We start from the raw sequence: 12,717 nt of genomic DNA, 5'->3' as shown, positions 1-12,717 counted from the left end.
ATCGGACAGCACAATGTGTGCTGTCCGTTTCCGTTGTTCCGTTCCGCATGTCCGTTTAAATATAAAACATGTCCTATTCTTGTCCGCAAAATTCAGATCCTGGTACAATACAAAGTCAATGGATCCGCAAAAAACGGAAGACATTCGGATGTCATTCCGTATGTCATCCGTTTTATGCGGAATCCGTTCCTGGAAACACATAACAAATTTTTTATTTTATTTTTTCAATTTTTTTCAAAGAAATCCAAACAACTTTATTTGATTATTGAACTTTATACATGTTTCCGTTTTTTGCGGATCCGCAAAAAACGGATGACATACGGAAACATTTTCAGGAACAACGGATCCGCAAAAAACGGACCGAAAATCGGGATATAGGAAAATACTGACGTGTGAATGTAGCCTTAACGGGTATCGCAAGAAAAGCTGCGGAGGCTACCACTCCACTGCCAAATAGCGGGTCTCATAACACGGGTTATGCAAGGCAAAGCATACCCTCCCTCAAGGTGTAGTGGTTTGACCCTTCAATACCAACATGTAGTTCTGTCTGTGCCCCCACAATGAAGCCGTACCACCAGACTGACTGAACTGAGGTGCACCCCAAGAGCCAAAAAACGGATAAAAGATGTGCGGACAACGTCAGTGCCTATAGCTAGTGTGGCATGAACTGCTATGGTGGCAGTGTAAATGGCATTGCTATGGGGGTAATGTGGCTGGCAATGAGAGAGCTAAAATTGTGGGTCAGTGTAACTGATATGAGGCAGTACTAGGCATCACTGTAACTTCCCACTGCTATGAAGACACTAAAGAGGAGTTTATCAATAATTGAATGTGCTTATTTTTTGTACTTTTTTTTAAACTAATTTCCTTTTTTGCTTACACTAGTCAGATCACTAGACTTCAGGGTCGCTGCATCGGCTACACTTAATGTCACCACTAGATGGCAGGGAATCACAGCAGCCCCACTAAGAAGAGCTAAGAGCAGTAAGTAGTGGTTCACTAGAGGCAGAACGACACAGAACAGTCTACAGTCCCCAGTAAGGCCGTCCAGACCTGCCCTCTTTATTTCTAAGCATTCTCCTCCACGAAGTGAAGGCGGACTTCAACAAAATGTCTCCTATAACTGCAGACATGGCGGGATCACGTGACTTTCCTCTGCCGGAGACGCCGAAAGATGAGACTGGGCTCCGGTAGAAAGAACTGTCCTGCTATATACGCCCTGGAGGACCGAGATAACCCGGCTTTCCCAGGTGACACCTCCAGTGTATGTGCGGAGCGGGGCCCCGGGGAGCCAGGACAAGAAGAGGGATGCGGTAGAAATGGGGGGTGGATAATTATTGCACCGTAATGTCGTAGAAAGGGATCTAAATGCTGCGTGACTTGTGAGTCTCATTGTAGACCGCTAAGAAGCAGTGTAGGCGGGGCCTAATACAGAGCATGATGGGAATTCCAGTCTGATAATGCTTGGAAATGGTTGCCATGGACAACAATAAATCCGATGGCTAACGGGACCTTGGTGCCTGTCGGTTAATAAGCCTTTGCTTGGCTTGCAGTCTGGAGAACCCATTGGGCAGCATCCTGTAAAATAAAAAATACCATATAGAATACCACAGTCAGCCATTTCCTGACCAGAAGGGGGTCCTATCAGTGAGCAATACAGTCCTAGTCCCTGTATGTAGATCCGGAACAGAGTGTGAATGCTGCCTATCTTGGCTCTGGCAGCACAGTAGAGCTATGATTCTGGTAATGAGGTGATATCCTGATTTTATAGTTCTTCATATTAAAGGGAACCTGTCACCAGGATTGTGTGTATAGAGCTGAGGACATGGGCTGCTAGATAGCCGCTAGCACATCCGCAATACCCAGTCCCCATAGCTCTGTGTGCTTTTATTGTGTAAAAAAACGATTTGATACATATGCAAATTAACCTGAGATGAGTCCTGTATGTAAGACGAGTCAGGGTCACTTTAATAGCGTCCTGGGTGCTATAGTAACACTGAAAGCATTTTGGAGACGGATCCGTCTTCAAATGCTTTCAGTACACTTGCGTTTTTCCAGATCCGGCGTGTAATTCCGGCAAGTGGAATACACGACGGATCCGGACAACGCAAGTGTGAAAGAGGCCTTATTTCATTTTTACAAGTGTTAAAAGGAGAAAAAGCTCCACAAAATTTATAGCCCAACTTTTTCAGAGTCAGAAAATGCCTCATATGTGGGCTCATCATCATCACTAGATGATGAGGAGAACGAGGATGACAACAGGAAAGTGGGGTCATCCTCGTCCTTACTGCGGCTCGAGTCGGAGAGCTGCTGGGTGTATGCCTCCTCGGTCGAGAACATCCGACAGACCATCTTCTAACGCTAAAGGGGAGTGTGCGTGTAAAACTTTATTTGTGGGGGGGGATGGTGTGTTTTTATATATACCCTGCGGTGGGGTAGGCGATGCACTAAACAGTGGCCGGACGCTCTTTTACGGCTAAGAGTGCAGGCCACAGTCAGCGCACCTACAAAAAAAAAAAAAAGCGCTTGTGCCCAAAAAAATGTGTGTGTGTGTGTGTGTGTGTGTGGGGGGGGGGGGGGGGGGCGGGGTCAAGCTGCAGCAACCCTAGGGTGCTGTGGATCCCAAAAATATATATAATATAATATCCCCCCCCCCCCCACACTCTCCCTGCCTAACCTTAAGCTTTCCCTACATGTTTATGTGCCAGATGGCACTTTATGGTGGCTCAGGGGATGGTGGCGGATTGCTCCTCGCTCACAACGAAGTCTGTGGGCGGGTAGAGCGGTGCTCTCCCCTTCCAACCGTCCGTCTAGCCAATCACAGGCGATCCTGAAAGGTGGCGTCACTGCCACCTCACAGGATCTATGGAGGGTGATTAGTAGTGTATATTACACCACCGATCACCCTCCTATTCCGGGTCATCTGGTCACCAGAGACTCGAATGACCCAGAAAACGGCAAACTGCAGGTCTGAATTGACCTGTGGTTTGCAGCGATCGCCAATACAGGGGGGTTTCAGGACCCCCCCTTAGCATTGTCACAGGGTGCCTGCTGAATGATTTCAGCGAGCATCCCGTTCCAATCACCGCGCGACGGTGATCGGATATACACAGGGTGTATTTCAGCTAATGACTCGGACTCGGCATTAGCTAGAGACTCCATAACTAGGATGTAAAGGAATGGTGAAAGAGGGCATCCTTGGCGAACCCTGTTCCGTATGGTGATTGGGATTGGACAGCGAGCCATTAACTCAGACCTGTGCTGATGGAGAGGAATAGAGCGCGAGAATCCTGTCTATCATCCTATTTATATCCCAGACCTATAGATACCAGTGTCTCTGCTAAGAACTGCCAGTTAACCCTCTCAAATGCTTTCTCTGCGTCAACTGTGAGCAGGCATAAGGGTGTTTTCATCAGCCCTGCTCTAGCTTTTAAACACATGGACTTTAGGGTATTATCCCGAGCCTCCCTACCCAGGACAAAGTCCACCTGTTCCCTATGAATGCATCCAGAAATGTGTGGGTGTAGTCACAGGGCCAGAAGCTTGCGGTATAACTTTAAGTCTACATTAAGTAAAGAGATAGGTTGATAATTGGCACTAGTGTTGATCACAAATATTCGAATTTCGATTTTTTTATCGTGAATATAGGTACTTCGAAAATTCGCGAATATTTCGAATATAGTGATATATACCGTATTTTTCGCCGTATAAGACGCACTTTTTCTTCCCCCAAAATGGGGGAGAAATGCCCCTGCGTCTTATACGGCGAATGCAGTCAGTTTTACATCGCTGGCAGCGATGTAAAGAGAGCGAGGACTCGGGGAGGGACTGGGAGGAGGAGCTGGGGCCGGCAATAGCGGCGGGGCGGTGCAGTCACTGTACTAAAGGCCCGCCCCGCCGCTCCGGTGTACTAATAAAATATGTCATATTCAATGAATGGTTATTAAATATGCCCCTTTATGCCTAATAGTACCTTAAATCCTTAGCGCTTCAGTAGTATGCAGGCTGGGCGGGCGGCAGCGTAACTCCCTGATGTCACGTGCCTGCGCCGCCTACTTTATGAATGAAGCAGGCGGCGCAGGCAAGTGACGTCAGTGAGTGACGCGCCGCGCCGGCTGCCCGGCCTGCCGGCATTGTACTGAAGCGCTTCGGATTTAAGGTACTTTTAGGAATAAAGAGGCATATTTAATAACTATTAATTGAATAAGACATATTATATTAGTATACAGGAGCGGCGGGGGATCTGTGGATGGCACAGTTATGGGCTGGGAGGGTCTGTGGATGACACATGTATAACAGTGCCATCCACAGATCCCCCCCTGTAACAGTGCCAGCCACAGATCCCCCTGTAACAGTGAAAGCCACAGATCCCCCCATAACAGTGTCTGTCATCCACAGTTCCCCCCTAACAGTGTCCGTCATCCACAGTTCCCCCCATAAGTGTCCGTCATCCACAGATCCCCCCATAAGTGTCCGTCATCCACAGATCCCCCCATAAGTGTCCGTCATCCACAGATCCCCCCATAACAGTGTCAGTCATCTACAGATCCCCCCATAACAGTGTCCGTCATCCACAGATCCCCCCATAACAGTGTCCGTCATCCACAGATCCCCCCATAACAGTGTCCGTCATCCACAGATCCCCAGTAATAGTGCCATCCACAGACCACCTAGTTCCAAACCCACAGCACACCTTTTGGTTAAAAATATTTTTTTTCTTATTTTCCTCCCCAAAAACCTAGGTGCGTCTTATACGCCGGTGCGTCTTATACGGCGAAAAATACGGTATTCGTAATTTCGAATATTCGAAAAAATGTTTAATCAGTACACATGATCCCTCCCTGCTTCTAGCTTGTGGGCCAATGAGAAGGCTGCAGTATATTTGACTTTAGGAGTAGTGTTGTTTGCGAATTTTCGTAATGCTAATTTTTATTGTGAATTTTTCAACTTGCAACTATTAGACAAAGAAGATTATAGCACTTGATTAGCTAAATTGCTCTATATTCGTTTTTTATTTTTTTATATTCGCTATATTTCTATAACTTCGTTCTTTCGATTATTCGTAATATTCTAAAACAAGAATATATAGCAATATAGCGACTATTCGAGAAAAAATGAATATAGAGCAATTTAGCTAATATAGTGCTATAATCTTCTTTGTCTAATAGTTGTAATTTTTTTTCCAATCTGAAACTTCAGATGAGAAAAAAATTACAACTATTAGACAAAGATTATAGCACTATATTAGCTAAATTGCTCTATATTTGTTTTTTTTCCCGAATATTCGCTATATCGCTATATATTCTTGTTTTAGAATATTACGAATATTCGAAAAAACGAAGTTATAGCAATATAGCGAATATTCAGGAAAAAAAGCGAATATAGAGCAATTTAGCTAATAATATGCTATAATCTTTGTCTAATAGTTGTAAGTAAAAAAATTTGCATTACAAAAATTTGCGAATTACACGATCATTACCTTGCCAATTTTTTTAGTAAAAAAAAATCGTAGAATATAACGAATATTCGAATTTGCGAATATTCTACAAAATATTCGTGAAATATCGCGAATTCGAATATGACCCCTGCCGCTCATCACTAATTGGCACATAGGGAAGCGTCCTTGCCCAGTTTGGGAATGACTGTAATCTGAGCCTGTAGACTCAGAGCTTGGTGCGGAAAAGGGCAATTCTTTGAGATTGAGTTAAATGCCTGAATGATGGTTGGAGCCAGCTCCTCTCCAAGTAGCTTATAGAAACGGGGAGTCAGACCTGGGCTTTTCCCGGTTTTGAGATCCTTGATGGTATACAGGAGTTCCTAGGAAGAAAAATCCTCCTCCAAGCTAGGGGATGAGGTATGTGAGATACGTGTAGGACCAAACTGGCTTAAATAATGTCTTATGTCTTCAGGGGTAGACCCAAAATCATAATAGTAGGCCTGAAACTCAGATGTTATTTCCGAGGGAGAGTGAACCGGGCCTCTAGAAGCCGTGTTAAGAGTTGACACATATGATAGAGGTATCCGTGGAGTGCCCTCGCCAACCATCTGCCACTTTTATCTCCGTATTCATAGAAGCTTTGTTTGATTTTATCTTGGATACACAGGGATTTTTGATCTAGTATCTTAAGTATTTGCTGACGTAGTGAAGCGATATCTGCTTTGAGTTGGTCAGATCGGGAAGTCTTTTTTAGGGTCTCCTTGTGATCAAGATCCGCAAGAAGGGTGGCAAGCTTGTGTGAACATTCTTTTTTGAGCCTGGCTCAGTGAGATAGTAATAAACCCCTGATCACACATTTGAGGGCTTCCCATATCACAGGTGCTGCAGTTGTGTCAGACTTGTGGATCCTAGTGAAATCCAGGATAGCAGCTCGTGTATCCGTCATACAGACCAAGTCATTTAACAGATTACCATTTAGTCTCCAAGTATATGGGTGTGAGGGTGTGGAATGGGGGCATAATAGGCCGTATAAAGGTGAATAGTCTGACCATAAGAGAGCATCCATTGAGCATCGGGGATCAGAATCTAAGAGTTTATGAGAAATAAAAAGGTGATCAAGTCTTGCACAGCTATTGTGAGCTTGTGAATGGAAGCTATAGTCCCTGACACCTGGATGCAGAATACGCCACAGGTCAACCAGCCAAAGTGCCGCAAGGTTGGCCCTGAACACCGCAGGGACACTGGGGAGACAGAGGACTTACCATTTGAGTTATCAATGGTTGGATCCATCACTATATTAAAGGGGTTCTGCACTTTCATTTAACTGATGATCTATCCTCTGGATAGATCATCAGCTTCTGATCGGCGGGGGTCCGACACCCGGGACCCCCGCCGATCAGCTGTTTGAGAAGGCAGCGGCGCTCCAGCAGCGCCGCGGCCTTCTCACTGTTTACTGCTGGCCCGCCCGCCCACTGACGTCACGACTAGCATCAACTAGAGTGGGCGCGGCTAAGCTCCATTCAAGTGAACGGAGCTTAGCCGCGCCCACTCTAGTTGATACTAGTCGTGACGTCAGTGGGCGGGCGGGCCAGCAGTAAACAGTGAGAAGGCCGCGGCGCTGCTGGAGCGCCGCTGCCTTCTCAAACAGCTGATCGGCGGGGTCCCGGGTGTCGGACCCCCGCCGATCAGAAGCTGATGATCTATCCAGAGGATAGATCATCAGTTAAATGAAAGTGAAGAACCCCTTTAAAGTCAACTCCTAGGATGATCGAAAATCCATCTGCAAATCTGGCCAACCGTTTTGAATCCGAAGGTGATCTGTCCCTGGTTAGGAAAATAAACATTAGCGACTGTGAGAATGGAGTGATCAACTGAGAGTTTAAGGAAGGGTCTGAGGACAAGACCATAGGGCAGAATTGTTTCTGAAAAGCATTAGAGACTCCTGCCTTTTTAGTAGGATGGGGGCCATGGAACCAGTCAGGATAGTATCTGCTATTACACCTGGGCGTGGATGTAGCCTTAAAATGGGTTTCTTGGATCATGACTAGCATAACCCTTTTCTTATGGAAACAGTATAGAATCTGGCTACGTTTTTAAGGCTGATTAAGACCTCTGGCGTTGTAGGTGCAGAATGAGAGAGGTGTCATCATGGTGGGTAGGTAAATAGTATAATTCTCAAAAGGGTCAGATCCCTTACCAAGGGTAGGGACATAAAAGGAGGGAAGGACATATGGTGGGGTACAAGGTTGACAGTATAAAAACATAACATTCAGGGGTGAAAACTCGAACAGAAAAAAGGTGAGACAGCCAGATCGGCTCAGTGGAGTACTAAACAATGACCAATGTGGAATGGAGTGGATCGAGCGTGGCCTTGGCCACTCAGCGAGTTCCAGTGATGGTAGATCAAAGAAACCAGTAGTTTTGGTAAATCAGCTAGAGATAAAAAAAATTGCTGGTTTGCCATTTTTCTTGGCAATTAGATGAAAGGGATATTCCCATCTATAGATAATGGCGTTGTCCCTGAGAGTTGTCAGGAGGGGTTTTAGGCCCTTGCGGAAAATTAAAGTGCGCCTCGCGAGATCTGGCAAGATGAGGAGTTCTTTGTTTTCGAAAAGGTTTGCCTCTGAGTTTCTAGCAGCTCTGAGAATGGCTTCTGTGCCCTTGTAGAAATGATTCTGCATATAATGTCACGAGGGCGGGAAGGTCTTCTGTTTTGGGCCCAGAGCTCTGTGGATTCAATCAATCTCTCTGGGCTGACCAGGGTCTTTATTCAGCAATTTGCCAAAATATTCATGTGCCCAAGACTCTAAGTCTGGTGGAGATACTAATTCAGGGAGCCCCCTGATGCGGAGATTATTTTTCCGGTTCCTATTTTCAGTGTCGTCCAGGTGGATTAGTATATTCTGGATCTGTGCACTAATGTCGTTTATGACCTTATGATGTTAGTCTAGTACTGCAAGTACTTGGTCTTGTAGCTCCATTATCTCCTCTACCCTCTGGCCGACATGTTTAATGTCCTGATGTAGGGCCGCCATATCCTGCTTATGGGAGGCCTCCAATCTCGTGAATAAAGCATCTATCTCTGATTTTGTTGGGATTGCCTTAAGGTGCATTCTCCAGTCCCAGTCGCCATTTTGTTCTTTTGAGTCTGACAACCTAACTGACCTGGATGTCACGGTGGGGGAGCCTCCTTGCTGGGGCAAGGAGACAGAGGATTCCTCCGCATATCTGGAAAGGGAGGGAGAGGAGGGAGCCGCTGAGCTGGGACTGGCTGCCACTGCAAAGGAACCCGGGCATCCGGTGGTCTTAGTGTCCCGGTGTGTAAGGAGTCCACATGTCGGGGAAATCTAGTTCTGGGCATGCACAGGCGAAGCTGCCTCCGCCATATTGGTAGACACGCTGCCCTCTAAAAAGTGGGAAAAAACTCCAGAATCCCGATCCGTGGGTGCGAGTGTTGAAGATGGTCCCTTCCTGTGACCTATCACTGATAAATAGCAGCCAAGAGTGCCCTATATGCGGTAAATAAGCCGGGGATGTGTTCAGGAGCCAGAGATTTGCGCTGCTCACTCTGCCGTTGGCAAGCTCCGCCCCCTTCTGCAACTTTTTAAATGCTTGTGCGACAATATTTGTGAAGCCCTTCTATATGCTTCCGGGTCTGTGCTTCTAAAGATAGAACATGTCCTACAGGGAGTGCAGAATTATTAGGCAAGTTGTATTTTTGAGGATTAATTTTATTATTGAACAACAACCATGTTCTCAATGAACCCAAAAAACTCATTAATATCAAAGCTGAATATTTTTGGAAGTAGTTTTTAGTTTGTTTTTAGTTTTAGCTATTTTAGGGGGATATCTGTGTGTGCAGGTGGCTATTACTGTGCATAATTATTAGGCAACTTAACAAAAAACAAATATATACCCATTTCAATTATTTATTTTTACCAGTGAAACCAATATAACATCTCAACATTCACAAATATACATTTCTGACATTCAAAAACAAAACAAAAACAAATCAGTGACCAATATAGCCACCTTTCTTTGCAAGGACACTCAAAAGCCTGCCATCCATGGATTCTGTCAGTGTTTTGATCTGTTCACCATCAACATTGTGTGCAGCAGCAACCACAGCCTCCCAGACACTGTTCAGAGAGGTGTACTCTTTTCCCTCCTTGTAAATCTCACATTTGATGATGGACCACAGGTTCTCAATGGGGTTCAGATCAGGTGAACAAGGAGGCCATGTCATTAGATTTTCTTCTTTTATACCCTTTCTTGCCAGCCACGCTGTGGAGTACTTGGACGCGTGTGATGGAGCATTGTCCTGCATGAAAATCATGTTTTTCTTGAAGGATGCAGACTTCTTCCTGTACCACTGCTTGAAGAAGGTGTCTTCGAGAAACTGGCAGTAGGACTGGGAGTTGAGCTTGACTCCATCCTCAACCCGAAAAGGCCCCACAAGCTCATCTTTGATGATACCAGCCCAAACCAGTACTCCACCTCCACCTTGCTGGCGTCTGAGTCGGACTGGAGCTCTCTGCCCTTTACCAATCCAGCCACGGGCCCATCCATCTGGCCCATCAAGACTCACTCTCATTTCATCAGTCCATAAAACCTTAGAAAAATCAGTCTTGAGATATTTCTTGGCCCAGTCTTGACGTTTCAGCTTGTGTGTCTTGTTCAGTGGTGGTCGTCTTTCAGCTTTCTTACCTTGGCCATGTCTCTGAATATTGCACACCTTGTGCTTTTGGGCACTCCAGTGATGTTGCACTATGAAATATGGCCAAACTGGTGGCAAGTGGCATCTTGGCAGCTGCACGCTTGACTTTTCTCAGTTCATGGGCAGTTATTTTGCTCCTTGGTTTTTCCACACGCTTCTTGCGACCCTGTTGACTATTTTGAATGAAACGCTTGATTGTTCGATGATCACGCTTCAGAAGCTTTGCAATTTTAAGAGTGCTGCATCCCTCTGCAAGATATCTCACTATTTTTGACACTTCTGAGCCTGTCAAGTCCTTCTTTTGACCCATTTTGCCAAAGGAAAGGAAGTTGCCTAATAATTATGCACACCTGATATAGGGTGTTGATGTCATTAGACCACACCCCTTCTCATTACAGAGATGCACATCACCTAATATGCTTAATTGGTAGTAGGCTTTCGAGCCTATACAGCTTGGAGTAAGACAACATGCATAAAGAGGATGATGTGGTCAAAATACTCATTTGCCTAATAATTCTGCACTCCCTGTATCTTTCACCACATCGTAAGTTTTGCTTGAGTCTGCATTGGAATACTTTATACCACATTTATCAAATGTCTTCTGTTTGATGAATTTGTCTTCTTTAAACTGAACACTTTTGTCCAATTTTCCTACTCTCCTTATCTGAATCTCAGAAACCCCCTTTAATAAATGTAGTGCACATGTACACCAGCATTCTGGGCTACTTTCTGTGCACTTATTGCTTTGCTGATCTGTTTTCCAGCTGAAGGCCACACTCCTCCTGGATACCACAGGCGTTAACCCTTAAGATGAAGCTCTCCTGTCTAGGTGACCTGACTGAAGCGCTCAACATGGACAAGGCCAGGAATCACTTGATTGACAAGATAATGCATATAACCTTAGATATTCTCTACCTGCTGACTGGAGAGGTGAGGGATTCTGGGACATCACTGCTATGGCTATTAAAGTGGTATTCCAGCACAGCGGGTAGGGGCACTGTCGCAGCGGTAGGAGATTGGTGAGGTGACTATAAGGTTGTTTCAGTTTTATTTTTATGGAACCGGGTTTTGGTTGTGCTGGAATATCCCTTTAATAATACAGGGATATGAATGATGAAGGATTCTGGGAATGGTGTCACATGACTTCACTTTTATCTTTATTAATAAAACAAAGTTGTATGACAGGACGAGTGAGGGATTCTGGGAATAATGTCACTTGACATCTTTATTAATAAATAAGAGATACAACAAATAACTGGATTACGGGGCACATTACATAAGCCAGGGATGTACGGTGTAGTGACCACGTAGAACCATGGCTGTCTGCACTAAGTATAAAATATATTGCTACTCGCAGGATTACATTGTATTAAAGATGTCTGGTGGCCGAGTCACGCACAGTAGTAGCCCTATTGTAGAAGGAGGATTCTGTAGAAATCAGAGCTCAAACAACAGCCCCCAAACTGACGTGATGGAAGAGAGTAAAAATGATGAGAAGATCTTGGCACTTACCAACACCATCACTCAGCTACTGACTGGAGGGGTGAGTACCACTGGGAATGCTGGGATATTATGTAGTAATGTACCTGGATGATGACTGTATCTTTGTGTGTTTCAGGTTCCTATGGGGTGTCAGGATGTCACTGTCTATTTCTCCATGGAGGAGGGGGATAATTTAGAAAGACCCAATGCTCCAAGAAAGGATGCGATGTCTGAAGACCAGAAGCACATTGCATCACTTGGTGAGACTTTCCCTGACCTTACCATTACCTGGAGAGCCCACAGATGAGACATGCTTTGCTTTGGATTTGTACCTTAAAGGGGTTGTCCACTTTTTTCTATTGATGACCTATCATCAGGATAGGTCATTAAAGGGGTTTTTCAATCACATACAACAAGAATGGAGCGGGGAAATGAATGGAGGGCGCACTGCACATGCGCAGCTGCCCTCCATTCATTTCAATGGAGCCGCCGAAAATAGCCAAGCGCTGACTCAGCTATTCCGTCTGCCCCATAGAAATGAATTGGAGCAGGGGCCGCACGTGTGTGGTGTTCTCCTATTCACTTTTATGGGAACAGCGCTTGGTGGTGAACTGACCCCGGGAAACCCGGGGTCCTCCAGCCACCACTCTCCCCATTCCATTCTCCTTGTAGGTGCGGGTCCCAGAGGTGTGGCCCGTGCCTATCAGATAATGGGGGCATATCCTAGCGATATGCCCCTATTGTATGTGATGGGAATACCCCTTTAATATCAGATCAGAAGGGGACCGACTCCCGCCACCCCCGCTGAAGAGAAAGCAGCACTCATGGTGTCCCCATTCACTTCTATGGGACGGCTCCTTTCTGTTCAAGTGAATAGGAAGGAGCTGTCCCCTAAGTGAATGGGATGCCATAGTTGTCATTTCATTGCTAGTTGCTGCAGTTACAACATCGAGCAGGTAAATGGTGAAGAGAAGGCAGCACTTGTATGAATACTTCTTTCTGTTCAAACAGCTGATCAATAGGGGATGCCGGAAGTCAGCCCCCTGTCGATCTGATATTGATTACCTATCCCGAGGATAGG

General features: G+C 45.5%; 1 protein-coding gene across 2 annotated transcripts in view; it reads left to right on the top strand.

Annotated features, from left to right (window-relative positions):
• The first annotated feature begins 1,142 nt into the window (after positions 1-1,142).
• The window catches only part of LOC122939798 (oocyte zinc finger protein XlCOF8.4-like), a 74,797-nt gene continuing 63,222 nt past the window's right edge, over positions 1,143-12,717 (top strand). For both annotated transcript variants that reach the window (XM_044295943.1, XM_044295944.1), the window contains exons 1-4: positions 1,143-1,250; positions 10,919-11,084; positions 11,512-11,697; positions 11,773-11,896. In XM_044295943.1, the coding sequence (XP_044151878.1) occupies positions 10,965-11,084; positions 11,512-11,697; positions 11,773-11,896 (430 nt within the window). In that variant the 5' untranslated portion in view covers positions 1,143-1,250; positions 10,919-10,964. The remainder of the gene's footprint in view (positions 1,251-10,918; positions 11,085-11,511; positions 11,698-11,772; positions 11,897-12,717) is intronic.

Source organism: Bufo gargarizans, chromosome 6 (genome assembly GCF_014858855.1).
Source record: "Bufo gargarizans isolate SCDJY-AF-19 chromosome 6, ASM1485885v1, whole genome shotgun sequence".
NCBI classification, from domain to species: Eukaryota; Metazoa; Chordata; class Amphibia; order Anura; family Bufonidae; genus Bufo; species Bufo gargarizans.
This window is presented reverse-complemented; position numbering and strand designations above follow the sequence as displayed.